The 22,798-nt window shown below is 36.0% G+C and overlaps 1 protein-coding gene and 1 pseudogene across 1 annotated transcript; both read right to left on the reverse strand.

Moving 5' to 3' along the window:
- Positions 1–103: 103 nt before the first annotated feature.
- On the reverse strand, positions 104–3,745 carry LOC103472932 (major histocompatibility complex class I-related protein 1-like). The gene is made up of 7 exons (XM_081612625.1): positions 3,569–3,745; positions 3,361–3,471; positions 2,953–3,216; positions 2,599–2,880; positions 1,897–2,226; positions 1,466–1,561; positions 104–1,223 (listed from the first exon to the last, which is right to left on the reverse strand). The coding sequence occupies exons 2-7, from the start codon at positions 3,404–3,406 to the stop codon at positions 1,153–1,155; spliced, it is 1,089 nt and encodes a 362-aa protein (XP_081468751.1). The 5' UTR covers positions 3,407–3,471; positions 3,569–3,745; the 3' UTR covers positions 104–1,152.
- A 2,578-nt stretch (positions 3,746–6,323) lies between these two features.
- Positions 6,324–11,824, reverse strand: LOC103472949 (major histocompatibility complex class I-related protein 1-like; annotated as a pseudogene).
- Positions 11,825–22,798: the final 10,974 nt, after the last annotated feature.

Below are 22,798 nucleotides of genomic sequence, written 5' to 3' on the forward strand. Positions count from 1 at the left end.
AAGGATTTCAGATGCTAAAACAACGTTTATTATGTTTAGGCACATGCATTGGTAAATTCCCTCTGAATAAGACTAAGGCATCAAGAGAGGAAAAAAGGGGGACCAGGAAATGATATATCACAGAAATTTTTCTGTGACAAATTTGAAACTAAGAGTAAAATATGGTAAAACTGATGAGATGAAAACTTATTGAACTAACAGAAGAAACAAACATGGATGAAGGAAAATAAGAAATCAATACAGGGAAATAAAGGGTCCATGTGCCATGGAGGACTGAAACTTATGTGCTGGGGGTGGCAGATTAAAATCCAAAAGTCAAAAAAGTTGACAGATTTGTCTTAATGTCTCTACCCAAAGAAAACTCCAATTAATTACCTTTTTTTTCTCCAGAATGATTCTAGTAGTAAAATAATACTAAAATACTTTGTTTTGTTGTTGTTTCAAAGCCATTATATTTGTCTTTGAATCAAATCCAGAAAAACGCTTAAATCACATGAAAGACACTCACATGAACTGAACTGAACCAACTTTGACTGTTGAGTGCCCTCTGCTGGTTAGCTTCCCTTCGTTTCAAAACCTCGTCAGACATCATGTTTTGCTTAAAGCTGCAGAATGGAGATTTCAGAAAACCACAGACCTTTAGCCTGAAAATTTGAACAAACACATCTTATCTTTCTCATTAGTAATGCAGTCAAACGTTGTGTACAAATACCCACGCAAGAACTTTATTGAAAAGAAAAATCCAAACAAAAAATAATAAAAAATAATGTACGCATCACTAATTATATGTGGTTTCGGTGTTTCACACAACCTGGTGCACAATTGTAACAAGCTTCAATATGTGGAAAACACATTTTAAGGTGTTTTAAAAAATGTTTTATTATCTTAAGCTTAGACATTTATTTGCATTATAATGTAAGGAAAATGCATTTCTATAGTTTTAACCAAATATTTGCATAAACTAAATAAAAAACCAAAGCACTTTTTTCCCCTCAGTTCTCAATACAATAGTCATTTGGAGCTTTCTCCTTAAGGAAGACATCTTTACAGACTTGCAATGAAGGACTCAAAATGTGTTGAATGCAAATTTGGTTCATACAATCAAATTTACTGAACAGGATAGTTTTCTCTGCTTTAAACTTGTTTTAACTGTTAGAGTCCAGATTTGACTTCAGTCTGGTTTCTTGATTGAGTCTCAGACAATTCAATGCTGTTGATGGGAGCTGTAAGGTAAAAAAAAAAAATTAATCTTCAGAATAATCTACAATATAAATGTTTATGTCAATAAGCGATAAACAATAAAGGATGGAGTTTGTCAATAAATCAAACTGCAAGATTCATCACACTTTTAAGAAGTGCTAAAATGAGAATAAATAAACAAATATGAGCAATGATAGATTGTTTATCTATCTGAGTACTGGCCAGCAGAGGACACTCAACAGCTTATCGTTGGAGGTTTCCTTACCTTTCCTGTTTTTGAAGACTGTAAATCCAACAGCAGCAACAATGACGAGAAAAACCACAGCAGCAGTGATTCCAACTATCAATCCAATGGGCTTTTCTGGACAGAAAAAAACAACAGATGCAGATAACCATGTTAACTAAGAGATGCATAAACTGTAGATTATGATCTACTGGAAAGTGTTAAGAAATCAGTATAACAGGGAATAATATCTTGAAAGTCTGTTATTGGATTTATAAAGTAATTGTACTTTTGAAGAGGTTCAATAATAAATAAGGTTGTATTTTAATTCCAGATAAACCTTTTTTTCAGAGCAAGAGTTACCTGGAAATCAGGGTTAAAATTTCTTTAAAAAAAAACAAAACAAAAACAGCAACACTTTCAAAAAGGATAAAACTTAAAAACATTTAAACAAACAGAACATCGTTCCTTACCCTCATCATTATGTTTCTGTCTCTTCCCCCAGTTGGTTTGGATCTTTTCTTTCTCCAGTCTGCTGACAACATCATCTCTGACATCCACCAGATGAAACACACACTCATATATTTCCCAGTCTTCTGGGTTAACAGATGAAACATTAATGTCTGCTCTCATCTGGAAGGTGTCATCCTGGTTAGAGAGGATCTCTGTTTTGTCCACACCGTCCTGAATCTCCTCTCCATCCTTTCTCCAGAACATCACAGCTTTGTTGGGATAGAAACCAGTAGCAAAGCAGCTGACTGGGGAGTCAGGAGACGTCTGGAGGAGAAACACCGAGGGAAGAACTGAGGAGACAGATGGCAGCTTAAGATCTACAATTAAATACTTTTCTATTATGTAAAACAGAATTTTAAAAAAATTTAAGGAAATGTGAAGATCATGAAAAACAGAAAGCAGTTAGAGACACAAAAACAGCATCACTTTTCTTATAAAATATTTAGAAAGGGGTAAATGCACAAAAATTCACAAACAGTATAATCATCAACAAAAAAATGACAAATGGAATAAATGAAACAAAACATCATGGAATGTAAAATGTAAATGACACTAGAGATGTGACCACTTTTCTCCAGGTCTTAAGGTTTTCCTGTTCATGTTGCTCTATCTCAGCCTGGTGAATGTAAAATGTTTGATCACACCATGCTGCTCCGTCTCACCTGTGCTCTGCAGAGGGCCTTGGTTATTGGCCATATATTTCTTCAGCCAATCAGGGCATATATGATTTAAGAAGTCCTTGTGCTTCAAATGGTATGTAGATTCATCAGCTTCCCATTTTGGTTTGATGCTGACAGCCTGGGGAGTTTGAGGAATCCATGTCAACTTCTTTGGGTCAAATTTTATAAAGTCTGCTCCGTTATATCCAAACTGTAAAAACGAGGTTGTTTCTTTTGTCATTTCCTGCCATTCGCAGCCAATAATAACCTGTAAAATGTGAACAGCTGGAGGAGAAAACAGAAACTGAGATCATGAATCAAATTTAATTAAATTTAATACGATTGTCTTTACTGTACCTTCACTTTGGTTCAGGTCCTTTAAGATTCCCATCTTAACCTTGAGATAATCAGACATTATTTCAAAACATTGTTCAATATACCAATCAGCAATCTGTGACTCAATGTTCATTAATTTTTGCCCATATTTTGGGTTTGCTCTAATATTTTTGTTGCTGTCGCAGTAACTTGTTGGCAGCTTGTCCACCTGGGTCGTGGTTATGAAGTCTAAATAATGTGGAAGTCCAGAGGAGGCAGTGACCAAAACCGTCAGCGAGTGTTTTTCTAGGAGAGATGGTTAAATATTCAACAGGATGCAGACGTGTTTGACTTCAGCAGGTTTTTGAATGGAGCAAATTATGAAAGTAAAAATAAACTACAAGAATAAAAATAGACAACACTTTCAAAAAGGGAAAAGCAAAAGCTTACCTGGTGATGAAGAGCCAAATAATAGCAGTAAAAATAACATCTTCATGTTGTCAAAAGATAAGTTGTGATGTCAGGACTGACATCCTTTACTTTTCCTCAGAAACTGTTCATCTAAAAGAGAAAGAATGTTCTTTTGAGAATCCTTTGTAAAATAGAAAATATGCAACAACCAGTAAAAAAAGGGATGAAACCTGGTTATATAAATTACCAATCTGATGAGCATCAGCACCACATCTGGAGCGTCATTTCAGATGATCCGGTCCTCTGTCTTTATGGTTTCCTAAAACAAAGAACAGATGCTTTCTTGAAAGACGGCCTCTCACCACCAGGCACCGACAGAGCACCCGCTTTACTCTAAAATATTTGAAGGTGGTTTGACTTGCAGATGAAAGTTAATCTTCTGCCTTGAAAATGCAATTTAAGTCAACATGAAAACTGTATTGGTTTTAACTCAAAAATAAAAGTTCATGAAGTTGACATAACAAGAAACAAGTTGTCTAAACATTGTTTTTTAAGTTTATTAATGTTGAATTATGAATTTTAACTTAATGCTGTAATTTAAACCAAGTAATTATTTCACAATATGCAAGAAAAAAACTGCCCTCACCTAGTTAAAGAGCAAAAGAGAACACATTTCTTTATTATTTTTACTCACTGTATCAAGATAAAATAACTTATTTTACATAATTTTTGTTTCAAATTACATGAACAACAATTCTGATTATACAATAATTTTCATTAAATACCACAAGGAATTCTTCTCAGAAACATTTAGTGTGAACGGGACATTATCCTCAAGCTTTGCAAACTGTCAGCTGCATTAAAATAAACATTTTCCTCATAACAAACAAGAGTCAGATCAATGACTCACTTCCATCTCAGGAGACAGAAACACGCCGCTAAGCATTCTGGGAAATAGTTCCCTGTCCTGTCTTTTTCTTCTTTCTGTTTGTTTTTATGCTAACTAAAACATAAAAGTTTACTCAGCTCTTGGGGTTTTGACAAAATTAATAAAAAAAAGTTAACACAACTTAATACTGTAAGTTTATATTTTCACAAACTCCCACATTTAGGTTCAAAATCTAAAGCTTGGATCTGATAAATTTATTTTACTTAAAGAGTAGAAGATAGTAGACACAACTAAAAGTGACCGAAATGTTTTGCAGTGTTCTGGCTCATCAGCTTCACCTTTCTGTCATTCACAATTTGTTGTGAAGCCGGTTTGTCAACTTCGCAACCATTCCTGTCCTGCGTTGATGAAATGAGGAAGTTATGGTTAAATACTGACCTTGAGTGAACACTTGGCATACATTTATGCAAAAAGTGCCCAACGTCAACATTTCATGTTTGAAGAATAATCTTCACATTTTATCTGTACCAGATGTAACTAATGTAAAATCACTGAATTGTTTGTGTCATGATTTGCAGCATTTTTGTCATTTTCATAATTTCTGTCAGTTGAAGGTGGAGTTGATAGACAAATCCATATAAATGTAAAGAGATTTCTGCCATGTCAGTTGCAGCCATCATGTAAAAAGTTTGTATTTAGAAAGAAATCTTTTGAACTATAATATCTGCTCATCTCACCTTACCTACTGTGGGCTGGGTGAGCTGTCTGTGGTGGTTTTGTTTCGTTAGGGATGTAAAGGATTTTAATGAGAGCAGAGGAGACGGGGACCAACTGGTGACAGAGAACAACAGAGGATCTGATAAAGAAACAGACGAACAAAGGAGTTTTGTGAAGTGCATCAACTCTTGCACTAATTTACAGATATTACTGCTGTAACTATTTATCTTTTTTTAGCTCCTGTGTGCTCAAAAAGAAGCTGAATCATGTTTTTTTATTACTGTGAGATACTTGAATATACAGTATATGTCATTACATCAGGTATGTAGGAATTAACACATAATAATTATGAAGTGAAACTAGATTTTTGTTTTTGTTAAAATCTGTTTATCAAACCGCAGATCAGAAACAACCTTTGGCTTTGGGAAAGTTTTTTAAGCCAGTTCCCATGTTACAGGTGAAGTGTGAGGAGTAATACATTTTCAAATGTACTATCAGCTTCTTGAATGCAGAAATTTTGTTTTTACATTTATATCTGCTACAAGTCTGACTGGTCAGGTTGTCATGTGCCTATTTTTGGTCTTCAGAAAAACTCCAGAAGCATTAACTTTGTTTGGCCTTCAAGATTACTTAGATAAAATACACATTATGTTTTAGTATATTATAAGTTTTTGCTCTTGTTTTAATTAACATTACCATGTTTTAAGGAAGCATTTTTGCATCTCTGTTGAAGAACTGCTCCCTCTTTTACTAGAGACAAAAACAATTTAAGTCTACAGCATCCAAGTTTTTTTTAAATATGTATTTTGTTAGGAAAGTTTTGTTGTGAATTTAAATACAGAAAGGACTAGTTTGGGGAGATGGGAGCATAACAAAGCATTAATAAACATTCATTCTCATTGCAATAAAAGAGAAAATTATAACATTTCTAAATCTTCAGAACAAACTTTTTTTTTTTCCCCTATGGGATTAAAGTTTACAATAAGTGGTAGCAATAAAACAGAAAAACGTATGACACTCCAATACAAATGCTACAAAAAAATTATAAAACATAAAATTATTTGCATCCTCACTAATTAACAATTTTACAAACTTAAATATACTCTAAGTTTTAGCAACAGTAATATGATTAATAACAAGTGGATTAAAGTGTCCTCCAAAAATGTTAAGAAACTCCGTGAGCAAAGACAAAACTTGTACTGATATTTATAAATATTTCTACATCAAAAGACAACTTCGCTTAATAGACTTAGTAAATTATAATTAGGATTGTAAAATTCAGTGGATCCCAGTCTCAGATTATCTACCAATTAATTTAATCTACACAGAAAACCCAAGAAAAAGCCAAGAAAAAGATGAATTTCACAAAAGTAAGTCCACTTCTTGAGTTGTAGGTTCACTTGTTCTCAGGGTTCTCAGAGATATCAGGGTTCTTAGAGATATCATAGTATTTGTTGTCCTGCAAGATTAAAAGATAAAGAATCAGATTTTATCATGGTCAATACAAAATGTTACTTTAACATGTAAAGATTAGAATATGATTAATTATTTTCTACTCATTACTATGATACACATAATATAATTTTGAATTCTGTCCATATTGCTGCCATCATACATTGTCATAATATCTTTATTGTGATTACTTAATTATTATTGTGTAAAGATATTTTAAAGCAGGAATCAGAGAAACAAGAAATTGTGTCAAAAACAACTAAATAAAAATGTTCACCTTTTTCCTTTTAATGGATGTGATAACCAAGGCAATTAAAGCACAAAGAAACATTCCAATGATGGTGGTGAAGATGGCAATTTTACTAGGATTCACTGTTAAAGACAGAAAATATATATATTAACCACTGTTTAAAAGTAGCCTATATAAAATACACAAAAAATATTGAACTCTATATTAAAACCGGCAGTCTGGAAATAAATCTGTGGCCTAATTTATATTAAATTAGTGGTTCTTAACCTGGGTTCGATCGAACCCCAGGGGTTCGGTGAGTTGGTCTCAGGGGTTCGGCGGAGCCTCTGCCGCGGAGGTAAAGACACACTTGTGTGAAGTCGTGATGACGCCCCGCTTTGCCATCACTTGTTGCAGAGGATCACGTTACATTGCTTTGCCATTCAGAGGATCACGTTACATTGCTTAGCCAATCAGAGCTGCGGAGGAGCACTGATTGAAGGAGCTCCACTCTCACCATGAATTTGAACTTGTGTCTTTAATTACTTCAGCAAAGCTCACAGTTTTTACCAAATTCTATAGTCTAAATCTGCTCCTTAGTCGAATCTTGGTGGTTACACAGCTAATATAATTACATTACTAAATCAGAATACCACAAAATATTTTGTATGTCGCGAGGGGGGGCATTGGAATAAGAAGGGTTCGGTGAACGCGAATATGCAACTGGGGGGTTCGGTACCTCAAAAAGGTTAAGAACCACTGTATTAAAGGAACTTGTTATGTCTGAATACAGACTATTTTTAATATTTATCAAGCAAACTTTAACATACCTGTTTTAATAATAATGCTGTTTTATTTTAAAAGCACTAGAGAACAAGAATATATAGAAATTTGAGATGTTTATTCTTACTCTTGTTGGTTTTAATCACTGCTTGATCCAGTCTGAGGATAATTTTGTCTTCAGTGTCAAGAAGCTGGAAACACAGTCATATCTCCACCAGTCTGCAGCACTGACTGAGGAAACATCCAGGTCAGCGCTCATCTGGAAAGTCCCATCATTGTTGGGAAGAATCTCCTCATAATTCATAAACTGATGAATCTGCTCTCCAGCTTTCCTCCAGAACAGCCGAGCTTTGTCAGGATAGAAACCTGTAGCGTGACAGGTGACTGGATCAGAGGGAGACCTCTGCAGAAGAGACAGTGTGGGAAGCTCTAGGTACAGACAAGAATCATTAGAGAGACAAGATAGCAGACAAAGGGGTTGGGTAAAAGTAGATGGACAGAAAAAATATATATTATTCAGAGAATGGTATAAATAAGAAGGTCATCCTCCTATAGGCTCCTGTTTGTTGGAGGATGAAGGAGGCTGAAGATTGGTTAAATTGGAAAACATTAAACTTGAGGTGCAAAAAAGGAGGAGCAGTTAGAAAAGATTTTATTCAAAAAATAAAACCAGGAGTTAACTAAATATTTTCTATAAAATTGTTTGTATCCCTCTGTTAAGGACTGAAACCCTCTAGGTTCTCTCCCCCCTTCCTCCCCCATTTTTAATGATTGTGTTGAACTACAATTCAATAGCAATCTCTGATTTATTTACTAATTTTCAGTAAATTTTCATATTACTTACTGTATGTGAGCATCAAGTTTTTTCAGTGAGCATTGTGGACATCTCGGATGTTAACAGAAGGATAACATCAATAATTTATAATAATTTTGTCTACATGTTTAACAGTATACATGTAAGGTATTATGATATTTAGTATGCATGAGCATTTGAGCAGGTGATTCCATTGAATATCCACAACATCCATCCATCCATCCATCCATCCATCCATCCATCCATCCATCCATCCATCCATCCATCCATCCATCCATCCATCCATCCATCCATCCATCCATCCATCCATCCATCCATCCATCCATCCATCTATTTTCTTTACACTCTTGTTCCTCAGTGGGGTCAGGAGGGTTGCTGGTGCCTCTCCAGCTAACGTTCCAGGCGAGAGGCGGGGGTCACCCTGGACAGGTCGCCAGTCTGTCGCAGGGCAACACAGAGACACACAGGACAAACAACCATGCACACACACACTCACACACACACCTAGGGACAATTTGGAGATATCCACAACATGATATTGCTTTTTAACATTCAGATATTTCAATTCTGGATAACAAAAGAAAAAATCTTGGACCGCTTTTGTAGTTTAATATTTTCATATTCTGAATGAAGGAAATAAATTAGAAAGGTTTTTTATGTTTGGGTAACTGTGCAAAACTCAGTGAACCCAGAAACTCCCCAAAGTGAAACTGAACAAAATGACAGCATAACCCTGTGATAAAGATTAGAACTGCTTCTGGTCATGTTACCTGTTCTCATCAGAAAGTTTCTCCCGTAGTCCAAAGATCTCTTCAGCCAATCAGGGCAAATCTGAGAGGTGAATATCCTATTATTGTGTATTCTAGCTTTGTCATTGTCCCAGGCCAGTTTGGTGGGGATGGCTTGTTGTTTTAGAGCAATCCATAAATTCCTCTCGATGTCCAGAGCAATGAAGTCTTCTCCATTAAAGCCAAACTGCAAAAAACCAGTGACCTTTCCAGTCTCTGTATCCCAGTCACAGGAATGCATCCACTGGACTACATAAACATCTGAGAGAAACGGAAAAACACATAATCAATGACTAAATATGCTTACATTCAAAATGAATTCAAAGTGTGTTGCAGACTTATGCTCTTCTTATAATCTGTATGGCTGGGAAGGCAATTATGTGACTTAGCATAATTTTGAGTTGCAGCAATGAAGCATGTTCTCTGAGTGAGTTCAGCTGCTATTGTTGGACATTTAATCAAGTGAGAGCATTTAAAAGTTTTATTTTCCTCCTTCCGTTTTCAAAATAAGTCATGGTAGAACATTTTGATACCATAATGAAACTTTAGAAAGTGTTTATCTTTAAAGACTGGAAATATGCAAATCAAACAATCAAATAAATATTAATTAATTAATTAATTAATTAATTAATTAATTAATTAATCTATTTCATAAATCAGATATATGAGGTAGCTGGAAGGAGATGTACAAGGAGAGAAACCTATAAGTAGCACAATTTAACTCAATTGTGATAAATTATAAAAGAAATTTGTTGTGAAAAACATTTAATAGCATTACCAGTGAAGTCAGTTGTTCATACGGAGTTAATGTGTTAACTTAGGTTCGGGAGCAGTACCACACCCAAACCACACCTCTAACTCACCAGCCTATTTAAACGCTGCTCACCCACTCAACTCAGTTTGTTTCGTCAAACCCTTACCCTTTTCCTCTTTCAATTAATACTACTTCATTTATAACCGTGCTTTGTTTTTCTTTTTGCTTTAGGTTTTGTCTGGGGGTTCCTATGTTGGCTCGGGAATAAATAAGAGGAACTGCCTCCCAAAGACATAACCCCACTCAGAATCTTCACATCCCAAGCCCTCTGTCATTCACCCAGACGACCAAATCAAGACCCTTCATCCCTCCATCCCTCTCCCTTCATCTCCCCCTTTTCCTCCCTCTCCCCTTCATCCCTCATGCATTCATCAATAAATCTTTAAACGCATATGTTTGTGGTGTGGTCCTTGCTAGTTAAAAGTAAATTAACATAAAATAGTAAGTAAGTTAGGTTCTTCTGTTTGGATAGTTTTTCCTCATTTTCCTGGACTTGTCTGCTGCGTTTAACACAGTCGTCCTTCACTGGCTTTACTCAGTTGGCTCCACTTCACCATTGGAGACTCTGACACTGTCCTCAGTTGGTTCCATTCTGAACTCACAAACTGGACAGAATAAACCTCCCTGGATCATTCCACATATCAAAATCGCACACAGTCACCTACAGTGTTCCTCAGGGATACTTGGTCCCATCCTCCTCATTATGTTCCCTTTAGTCAGATCATCAGTCATTTTTCTTTTTAATGCTACTCTGATGGTACACAACTTTAAGTAAATACCACAGCTGGAACCCCACCTTCGTCACCACCAGCATCATTGTCAAATCTCACCACTTAACTAGCATGGAGCACTACTTTCTCCAACTCCACAACTCCAAAATTGAAGCATAGGGGACACTCTTTATTAGACCCAGTCATCATGTATAACCAGTATCACCTTCTTTGGTTTCAACTTTCCTTTTTAAGAGCAGTTATAGATCTTGGTGTAGATATGACCCCTCAGTTAACCTTTGTATCAGCCAGCTGCGCAAAACCTTCTTCAATTCTCAACATTTCCGAAATCTTGCCGATTCTCTCCTTATCAAACCCCCAAAAAGTGGTCCTTGTCTTTGTCTTCTCCACATGCCCACCAAAGTGAGGAGCACTTTCTTAGAGGTTTATTTATATCTTTTATTTTGTTATTTATCCATTGTAAATGTTTTGTCATTAACCCTTTGAGACTGCAAAATCAAAAGTGCAATTTCAATATAGTGTATTATTAAAATTAGTAAAATTATTAATAAAACCAAAACAATACTATTTTCATTTTCATCAGTCTAAAACATTTTTCTCACTCTTTCCAGATTTGATGAAAAGGATAGGCTTAAAGGTTTTTTTGTGTGTTATTCCTAGAGAGCAGTGTTTGTTTAAACTACTTGACGTCTACAAATTATAGGTGATGTTGCTGTTCATTTGTACTTTTTAATTTTGATCATTTAATAGTCCCTGAAGTTTGAAAGTCGCAAGTTTCTGTCACATGATGATGAACTGAAGCTACTGTACCTTCAGGTTGTTTGAGTCTTTTCTTCAAATCAGAAATCCTGGCCTTCCATTCGTTCGGTAGACCGTGAGAACACTTCATCTTGACCAGTTCTACATCATCATCCAAAAATTTCTTCACCCAGTCATGTGTTAATCTAAAATCTGTCCGGTTGCAATAACCGATCAGAGAGCCGTCAACCTCAGCAACAACCTCAAACTGAGGGAAGTTTGGGAGTCCCGAAGATCCAGTGAAGTAAAACTTAAGAAAATGTTTCTCTTTAGGAACAGAAAGCATACAGATAAAACACATTACAAAAGATTAATACATATTTTAAATATATATTGCATCCTGAGATATTAGAACTTTAATGTGAACTTACCAGCTGATGAAAGGAGACAGAAAATAAGCATCAATAAAAACTTAACCATCTTGTTCCACATTGAGCCGTGAAATCAGCAGATTAATGAAGACGAGCTGCACAGTCTGTGTCCTGTGCAGTGATTCACTCTGTGCTCTACTTCCTTGAAATAACAGCAACAACACTAAACATTTGTGCTGCATTTAGTTGTATGCTATCTTGTGCTATTTAAGTCAAATACATTTATTAAGTTTTAGATTTTGTACCTGGATGTGTGAGTAAGATAAACTTACTATTGTAAGTTTAACTTTTTACTAATTTTTTCTAAACCTTGAATAAACTGGAGGTTTTAGGTTAACACTTTAAAAAACCGAAAGAAGAAAAAGACTGAAATTTCCCAGTGTGCTTAGCTGCATATTTTTGTATCCTGTGTTGCACTGTGAATGAAAAAGAAGTGCGTTACATCGACTCTTGTGCATGAAATTGAACATTTGACATATTAACACAGCTGACATTGTCAGTTTGCAAAGCTTTAGAATAATGTCCTCTTCACTTTAGATACATTTTAGGAGAAATAATTGTGGCATTAAGTGAAATTCATTATATGGTCAGAAATTTTGTTCATGCACATTGAAATAAGATTTTAAATTGTGTAAAATAAACTATTTTAACTTGATACTGTGAGTAATAAAGAAATATATGTGCTTTAACTAGATGAGGACAGTTTTTTTCTTGCATGTTGTGAAATAATTGGTTTAAATTGCAGCATTTAACACAGTTAAGACAACTTGTTTCTTGCTGTAAAATCAACTTCATAAATTTTAATTTCATAAAGTTGAAACCAATACAATTTTCTTGTTGACTTAAATTGTGTTTTCATAGCAACAAGTGGGCTTTCATTTTTAAGTTAAACCACTTTCAAATCTTTTACAGTGAATGTACCGAGGCAATATTGATGAGGTTTTTAATGTAAGGCAATTCTTCTGGTGAGAAAAATATGTAATAATATTGCCCATGTTTATTGTAGCAAATTAATGTAAAACAGAAAGTAAATCAGGTTCTTCTGTTTTAATGATTAAACCTTTGCCTCTTCATGCCAAATTTTCCGAGGGACTCACTGAAACGTCCTACTTCAATAATGCTTGGGAAATTTAATTATATGTTTTGCCAATTTCAGATTTTTTTCCATCTTCACCGGTTTTTTTTCTCGTTCGGTTTTCTTATCTCCTAACAGTGCATTTTTGTGTTTTACCCTTAGAGGGCAGTGTAACGCAAACTATTTTCACATCTAGAGCTTTTCTGTTTGCTTGTTTGTATTTATTTATTTTAACTGTTTTTTTATGAATGTGCATTTATTATCCCAACAAACCAAACACAAATAGCCTGTTATGAATACATCTTCTAAAGCGAAACCTAGATACACAAATCCTTTAACATTCCCAACTAAGTACCTGTGCTAAGGGAATTAACTAATGATAAATGTTGTCTCTACTCTCTGCAAAGTAGTTTTCTTGTGACTTTGGCTCCTCCAGTCTTTAAACATCTACTTTTATCAAAACCTTAATAATAATAATAATAATAATAATAATAATAATAATAATAATAATAATAATAATAATAATAATAATAATAATAATAATAATAATAATAAGCTTTCAAGTGTCTTTCAAATTTTCACTCCGGTTAAGATCAGTTCTTTAAAGCAGTGCAATTTGCAAAAAATATTGAGACAAAAGACAAGCTGTTACAGGCACAAACATTTCAGATTAGCTCAAGCTTTGGAGAAAGGATGAAGAATGTCTGTTGACATCAATTATCAAGTTTGACCACAGATTTTCTATAGATCGATATCTGTACTTTGACTGGACCATTCCACCCTAACCCTAAGCCATTCTACTGTAGTTCTGGTTGATATTTAGAGTCATTGTCCTGGTGGAAGAGTAACCTTTGCCCCAGCCTAAACTATTTTGCAACCTCTAACAAGTTTCTTGCGACTCTGCTATGCATTTATCTGCATTTTAGGTTCACAAGTCTTCCCATCAACTCAATCCTGCATCCCCACACCATGATGCACCAACCTCTGTGCTTCACCCTAGAAATGGTTAGTTTAGGTTGCACAAAGTCAGTTTTTCTCCACAAGCAACATTTTGCATTTGGGCCAAAAAGTCGATTTTGGTTTCAGTTGACCAGAGTTTCCTCCATGTTTGTTGTAGAAAAATGCAAACAGGACTTTTGAAGACTTCCTTTTGAAAATGACTTTTTTTCCTTGTTGCTCCCGTAAGGGTCAGTTAGTAGTAGTTCTGTCATCAAATTCTTTGATCTGAAATGTGAATTTCCTACCTGCTTCTGTAACACCAGATACCCACATCTTGATAGGTGTGCAGGTTGCTATTCTTTCTAGAGCTTTAGATCCGACCTGTCTGCTGTGGATCTTGGATTCTTTATTCTGTTCTCTAATGAACCTCTGAGGCCTTGACAGAAAGCTGGATTTAACCTGAAATTTAGGAACATCACAGTAAAGGAGATTGAAAAAAAATGAGCATCACACTTTTCAGATTTCTATTTTTAATGAATATTCAAAACCATTTTACCTTTTCTTTCACTTCCATCATTATGTCATCCTATGACAAAATGTACATGTTGCAATAGAAATAATTTAACTTTCTGTCTTATTTAGGCAGGAAAATATGTTCACCTTTACCAAATAGGTAACACTTAAGACTACAGTTTGTAGTTTAAACCTGATGCCAGTTTATTTAAACAACACATCAAATTATTTTGCTCTTATTTTGTGAGGGAATCATTAGATAAATGTCTTGCTGCAACAAAATCTGGAGAATTTTATCTTAACTTAGCTGAACTTAATCCAAACACAGAGAAGCAATGAATGTTCTACTTTCTTTTATGCACCCAGAAACAACATACTCACAGGAAAGACAGATGTCAGACGCACTCCCAGACAGACAGACATTTGAATCAATCAATATCCTTGTCATTAAGTAAAGTCTCCTTCAAGTTCACACGTTCTCGGGGGCGTCTGCAGCCGGCTGCTCATTTTGTCCAGGGGAACTCCGCTGACCCCTGAGCCACAGCACGGGATTGTCCTGATGCAAATCAGGAGGGGGAACCAATTCATCGTCGCACAATTCGATTAGACATCTGCATATTGAGCATCTGCACACAACGAAAATCTGCCAATATCTGTCCCTCCATCCCCCCACCGGCCCCCAGTGGGGTAAGCACCCCATGACCCCGAGGGCAGCCCCCTGTCCCCGCTCCAAACCCACCGCCCTCTGTCTCCCCCTCTTGTCCCCTCCTGACCCTGTCAGGCCCGGCTACAATACCTGACCCCGCCCCAGAGACGAGACGAGTGGAGTTCAAGGTAAATATCCTTTTCTCTGCAGCCGTCTGCCCGGGCCTGCGTGGCCCCTGTCCGGCCCTCGTCCAGTAATCACATGCACCGCTCTTTTTCCACACTTTTTCACCCAAACAGACAGATGCTGAAAATGTTTTTTTCACAACAACCTCCTTTAGGAGGACACATCTTAATGGCCTGCCTTCAAAATGAAGGTTTTCCTTTCTTTTGAGAGTTTCCATTGTAAGTAGCTCCCATTCAGAAATCCTAGCCACTCAGACTATTTCCCTCCTTTTTTCATCACTCTCATTCATTCATCTGGTTTCTTTTCAGCATTCAGAAGGGATGCAAGCAAGTCAAGAAGTTTAAAAAATATGCTTAGTAACATAAAATAAAACTGGAATAAGGTAGAGTTAAACCAGGATTTCAGGTTTTTCATTAGAAAAAGCAAAATGAGGTTTAAAAGCACTGGTTCTGTTTGTTTAAATCATATATTATTATAATATTTAACTCTATGTTGTTCTAAAATATATGGAGGGATGTAATGTGGTTTCATCTTCTTGACATGGATGTGCAACAGAAACTGAAAACTCATGCAAACACCTCTGTGTGATTTCTGATAAAGAAACTTAACACAGGCAGTGATGCATCTCCTATAATCTACCTGAGATGGTCAAAGTTTTGCAGGCGCTTCAGGAATCACCCAGCAACCAAATCAGTCTCTGCTGGTTTGAAAGAGAACTTCTTCACTGAGACAAATTAGCAATCAACATGGAGAGAGAGAGAACAAGTCAATGTGACTTTTATATCTGTTAAATAACATCCAGTGTGGTTATTTTATGAGCTCAGAATGTTTGTACAATCATCTGAACCAGAGGGAAGCTGCTTGTTTCCAACAAATCTGCTTGAAAATGTTTAAGAAAATTAGGCAACATAGTTTATTGTTTACCAGGTTGTCTTCTTTAAGAATAAGAGAAAAAGCACCAAAAAGCAATAAAATGGATAACAAAGCAAGTTAGATTCCTACTGCTGAAAAAAAATATCAAGTCATATTTTGTCAAAATCTTAAGCTTAGATAAATCAAACAAATTGTCACAAAATGAAACATATTTAAGAATTTAAGTAAATACACAATCTGTAAACAATAAAGAGTCAAAAATTAGTTAAAATTAGTTCAGCTGCATGTAGTTATGAAGACAATGTTTCCTGTGTGGAGGTGGGAGATAATTTAGGAGGGATCATGCAAACACTTCATTAATTATGATGAGGAACTTCAACAGAAACCCTTTCTCTCTAGAAAACACTTAACTGAACATTGTGAGTTTAATAAAATATACATGGTTTTCTTTCATACTATGTCTGAAATAAAATTTTAACTATTTGGTTACTGTTTCAGGAAAACCAGGAACTGAACTCATTACTGCCATGTGTATAGACAAACCTAAACACACTAAGCACTTTGGAGGCAAATACCAGCTTGGTAATGCCTTCATAAAAACCTTCACACAAGTTTTTGTTTCCAAGAAAATGTCTGAATTAAAGTCAAGGCTGAAAGTGTGAATTGCAGCAGAGTGATAAAATAAATTTGAATGGTTAAGCTTGGGTGATTTTATCAACAGTGTAACGTCCAACTGAAATCTGCTGCAAGCTGGCAAAACCATTTCCTAAACTGTACGTTTATTAAAAGCAAAGCAAAGATACTGACAGTTTAGGAAAAATACATCACAAGAGTTTTTCCAATAAAGAAACAAAGCATTTCATCAGGCTATTTAAGTCATTGTTAAGAATTATGTGACGATTGACACAAAAAGGATTTCAGTCGCCTTAAGATCTTGGCTGAAACCAAGAGGGGGTGGAAAACCTATAAGGATCTTGGCTGAAAGGACCAGCATGACTCTTACTCATTGCCTGACTGCCACCTTTCGTTGCAGCAAGTGGCTGCAGGTAATTTTCAACCCATTTCCACTTCATACCATTATAGTTTTCAATGTTTCCATTTATTGGATTCCACCAATAAATTGCTGCGAGGAAATATGTTTACATGTTTCCAACAATGAGGATCTACCTGGAGGTCAACAATAATTATTACGGTTTCTTCAGGGTTCCCAATCTGTCATGCAATAAGAGTCAACTGATTGGGAGGACTGGGGATCAGAACCTATAAGGAAATATTGTGCAAATTAAAGAATCAACAAGATAATGTACAGTTGTATTAAATTGTACATAATGAATTATGTCTATTATTCACAAAAATACTAAACTACAGTGAAAAATTAACTGACAGTCTATGGTTTGTCTACATGGGTAAAGAAAGCAGGAAGCGACAAAGTGAGACAAGATGGGCATATTAACTGGTGATGGGACGATCTGACCTAATTAAGTTTTCCTAGTATTACTCTCTCTGTTAACTATTTGACTTAGTAAACATTGGGACTCCTCATGTCACAAACCTATGGATCTCATCTTAAGTCTCCACTGGAGAAATGGTCAGAGCTTCAAGTTTCCCTCTGAGCAACATCACATCATCACCACCCAACCGGCCCAGACTGCTTTCCTCCTTCCATAAGAGTCACTCAGATCCTCCATTCTGACTTCATTCACCATAAATCACCTGTTTGCTCTCCTTCATTCACCTTCACATATTTGTAAGCCAAAGAACTCCAGAGAGCTGCACCTACCTATCAGTCATCCACCAAAGCCACTTTGAACACATCGGCTCCTTTCCTGGCATCAGAAACCACAACAAAGCTCCGGCTTCTCTAAGATAATTACATGTTTTAATATTTGACTTTAACAATGACGCTGTTTCTGCATTCTGGTCAAGTTCATATTTCAAATATTGGCTTAAAATTATTCAAAGGCACATTTTCAACACCGAGGATCTGTAGAAAAAGAGCATGGTAAAAAAGCTCTAAATAACAAAAACAACTTCTGGGACTTAATGCATCATTTCCGATAACCCAGTCAAGTGAAAGGTTTTTTGAATATTTTCCTTTCTTATAAGATATTTCAAGTCTTTGTTTTACACAAGATGAAAACATGTTGGGATCAGTAGCCCATAGACTGAGCTGTTCTCTCATCTGCTTAACAGTCAGACAGGGGGAAAAAGTTCCTTTGAAGGTAAGCAAATTGTTTTTATTAGTTAATGTTTTACTTTGTTAGTGGTGTTTAATGATTTATTATCTTAGATTTGTCTCCATGTTAAAACATTTTATACACCAATGTTCTACGATTGGACATCAAGACTGAGACATAAATCCCAAACTTTCGGCTTGCCGGTGCAAACGTGTTCAACACCTTCTCTAAAACATGCAAAAAAATATTTTATGCTTTTCTGCTAATATGTGCTTTTGATGAGTTTGTACCTAGTCTTCCTTTTTCTTGGCAGGAAGTGAGTGTCAGCAGCTCTTGGTCATAAAACTGGTTTTGGTCGCGCTCCCAGAGTTCTGTGGTCGGGGAGAGGACAGAGAATCTCTGTGTCACTCGGTGATGGCACGGGATGTGAGGCGATCGCTGAGAATGTCAATAATTGCTCAAACTGAGCACGATCTGATGAAAGTTCAATAGAACATCCTGATTATCAGAACCAGAATGGTAAAACAGAACATTTTAATCATTTTAAAACAAAACTATTGATAAAGATCATACTCAAAAGAGTTCCACTTCTTTGTCAATAGTAGTTGAATACGGAGATATTCGAGAACCACGACTGTTTATGATTTTTTGAGGAGTTCATATTTTCAGTGATGATAAAACTATAATGGAAGAAAACTACGCTGCCAGTTCTACTTTTACCATAAAAATAATCTGGTCTTTATCAGATTCTAAAATTATTTCAATTCATACTCAAGTATACAAAACAACAAACCAATGATTTCACCATGAAGGCAACAAAGATGAAACCAAAATGTTAAAACTGTGTTCACCCCAAACGTCCCACAGATGCACAGAATGTAAAAACCACAGGAATTAATGGGGGTGTACTTTCTTTTTATCATGACTCTACTGAAGGCAATGCTGTAAAATTACAGAGATACATTGAATATTGTGTGTTGCTTTATTAAGATGTAGTTCATTGTAACATTATTTTATATTCCAGAAATAGAACAAGCCAAGGAAAGCAAGAATTATATAATCCAAAACTAGAAATATGACAATTAAAAAGAAAGTAAGCCAGATGCACATATTGAATATTACACACATAAAGTTGAATTAAAAACACCAACTTATTACACACTACTCACTGCACATAATGTTATGCTTCAATGTGAAACATTGATGCAGCAATGCCTGCAGCCTCTTTGATCCTGTTAGGTGAATTGTAATCAGTTAATCAGTTAAAAGAAGCTTTAAATAGGAGCAGATTGACAATGGATTTAAGAGTCTAACTGAGGGTTTTTATACTTCTGAAAAAGTGAAATATTGTCAATCGACAGGCAGTGAGCCTATTTTTGAGTTAAGAAGAAAAAAAAGAGAAAGGAAACTGCTGATGGATCCTAGAACACATCAGGGGAAACGAGACAATTTCCAGTTACCTTTCTTTGTGTCAGTTCAATTAAGGCAAAGTAATGAAACCAGCTTTGCTCTCCTAAATACAATCAGTCCAGAGAAATCCCCAGTAAAGAATGGATGAAGCACCTTCTTTTGTTTCTCTTCACCTCAACTCAGAACTTCTATAATCCATCTTCAGTCAAACTGACAGGAGTATTTTAATAACTTACTGGCAAGACGTTTTACTCTAAGCAGTTTCTCTGGGTCCTGTAAATCCTGAACAAGGTTGAAGCTGCCAAATGTAACTAATGTCTAAACCTTGATATATCTAGTTTTTAAGATTTCTTTATTCAGTTGGACCTTTTCTTTGACGGCTCTGGTTCCGTCTTTGTCTCAATACCTGGACCATCTGGACTGAATTTTATGCAGCACTTTTCTAGTCTTACTCACCTCTCAAAGCGCTTCACACCAGAGCCACATTCACCCAGTCAAACTCACTAATGTGCACACAGAAAAGTAAGATTGATCTGATTTATCTCAAAAACTGATTGAGTTGTCAAAATAGCTGTCTGTCCGTTTTATCTGCTGGAACTTGAGGTTCAACGTTCCCCCATCGGGATATATTTGTAGCTACATCGCAATATTCAAAAGCCTTTGTCCCTCATCCTATTGCTGGGAGCTGCGTCTCAGGGCTCGTGGACAAAAGATGTCAAACGGAGCGTTGGACTTGGCCTGCCATGTCCTCCTGAGGCTGCTCCTAATCCTATTAATATGGCCTGTGGAGGGGTATGGATCCTGCACTCCCTTCATCCCTGAAACTATTAAGGTTTAAGGGGGGACCAGTGTGTTTACACTGTGCAATGTGTGTGTGTGTGTGTGTGTGTGTGTGTGTGTGTGTGTGTGTGTGTGTGTGTGTGTGTGTGTGTGTGTGTGTGTGTGTGTGTGTGTGTGTAATTGCATTGTAAGCGCCTTCTTATCCACGTTGTCATAATGTGTTATCCACTGATGCGGCTCAGCGTTTGCCGTCTCTTCATTTCGCCATGGAGCAGGTAGACATTTCAATCTTTAGCCTTTCCCTGCTGCTCTACATGTCAGTGCTACCTGGTCTGGTCATTACTCAGCTCCAGCATCTCTAAAAACACAATTTAAAAGTGACAAAAACACATTTTTGTTTAGAGCTGGAAACAGATCACCAAATATCTCTTAAAACTTTTATTACATAATTAAGCCAAAACTGCAGTATTATTTTACCCTATGATGCATATTGATTGAATACTTTATAAAAACATTCTCCACCGTCCTTTCCACAGCTGCATCTAGGCAGGTAACATCTCATCCACTGCCTCATTTTTTTAATCTGCATTTTCCTCTTGGGTCACAGAGGAGCTGGAGTCTGTCCAGCAGTCAGCTGCCAAGAGATGTGAACCGTGGAGACCATCCCATTAGACCTATTTTCATACGTCCTTGAGTTTCTTTTTTTAGAAGTATGTTGTCCAATACATTCCTTTTTTTAATAAAACCAATAAATATGTCTAAAATCAAATAAATCAGATGTTTACAGTCTGTAATTTTGAAGTATTTATTAAACAATAATGCCACATCTATGTCATCGTAACCTGATCTGCAAATAAAACCAAATTTACTCAAAGTTTTTACCTGAACATGTTGGAGAGGATAGAGACAAAACTAAAAAGCATAACAAAAAGCAGAGAATGAAGGAACACATACAACATGTCTGAATGTGTTGTATTTATACCACATAACTAAAAATAATTTATGCTGTCTCCTGATGGTTCCTTAAATCCAATTGGACCAGAGAACCAGATCTGCTCCACTGACCTACATCAGCTGGCGAATTCATACCTGCACCAGACAAATCAGGGTAAAGTTTTTATGCAAGTTATAATGTTTTTCTACCAAAGACCACATTTTAAAATACAAACTAATAACAAGAGAACAATCATCACTGGTATAAATCTCATATCACTTAGGATGCATTCAAACTGCTTCTTCAGTGGTGGAATATTTATTTACAATACCACTTCCAGTCATTTTAAACACAACAATTGAGTGCAGAAAGTTGGATAGTATTTGATTAAATGTTTTTTTTGTGTGTTCTTCATACATTAATACTGTTAAGGTCAAGGCTTCAGGAAGGCCAGGCCAGAAGCTAGATGATGCCTGATTTACCATCCTCAACCTGTTTGGTTGTGTGTTTGGTATCAGTATCTCGGTGGAACAGCAGACTACCTCCAACTTTTAACTATCTAGTAGTTTAATATAAAAGTAGTCCTTCTTCTTCATTATTCCACTTTGTTCAAAGCTCCACCATACCAGATATTTGGCTCTTGTGTGCATGCAAGCCTCACATTGACTTTTTCAAATCTCAGTCTCTGTCACTCTTCAGTATAGATCTCTGGTTTATCCATGTGGGCAGCATTCATTTCTTTTCTACTGATTTCCCTTTCAAACCACATTGATGTTAAACTCACTTCACTACAGAGAGTTAGGATGTGGTTCCAGCAGCTCCAGTTTATGATAGGCCAGAGTTTTGGTGTTTCCTGAATTGTTCCTATAAATTCTCAACAATTTCCTTTCCCCAAAAAATAAGAACTTATGTCACATAAGTAAAGAGTTTACATTATTTAAAGTTTCAACCAAACAGGACACATCAAAACTTTATACTGAATGTAATACACATTGAAAATCTGTGGACAGTGTTTAATCTGATCTGGTTAATAAAACCAACTAGTTTATTTAATTTCTTGCAACTTTCCAAGAATATTTATATAAAAAAACAGGTGTATGAATTCACTCTCGTATGTAATTCTTAATCTGTATGGATTGGAGAAAAATCCTTATTAGATTCAAACTTGTACACTCAGCTCTTCTGTTTGAAAAGTATTGTAGTTATTTTTATTGTCACCTTTAAACACTGGAGAAAAAAGGTTTCAAATACCTTTTTTCTCCAGCCCAATGAAACACTTCGAACACTGTTTCTCCAGCACAAAACCCATTAAGCCGTCAAATACAAACTCTGTTAAGGAAAATAATACATGACTGCTGGTCTGTGTGCAGTTATTTTTGTGTCCACAGCCACAAAAAAGAGAGACTGTTTCAAATCAAAAAGATTCAGATTCAACGTTTTGGCAGTTTTATGAAAGTCTATGGGACTTTGTTCCATGTAAGGATCTGATGGCGGCTCTTTCCCACCTTCAGCCCATGATTTTGATTCATTACCGCCTTCAGTTTGTTCCATTGTCTCA

The sequence above is a fragment of the Poecilia reticulata genome, chromosome 11, assembly GCF_904066995.2.
Source record: "Poecilia reticulata chromosome 11, P_reticulata-male-v2, whole genome shotgun sequence".
NCBI lineage: Eukaryota > Metazoa > Chordata > Actinopteri > Cyprinodontiformes > Poeciliidae > Poecilia > Poecilia reticulata.

What these genes read in the sequence shown, in the direction of transcription:
- LOC103472932 (XM_081612625.1), bottom strand. Translation starts at nt 3,406, where the DNA reads ATGAAGATGTTATTTTTACTGCTATTATTTGGCTCTTCATCACCAG. An exon ending in GGACCTGAACCAAAGTGAAG is followed by an intron (nt 2,881 to 2,952) that starts GTACAGTAAAGA and finishes TTTCTCCTCCAG; the next exon opens with CTGTTCACATTTTACAGGTT. An exon ending in ACAGAAACATAATGATGAGG is followed by an intron (nt 1,562 to 1,896) that starts GTAAGGAACGAT and finishes TTTTCTGTCCAG; the next exon opens with AAAAGCCCATTGGATTGATA.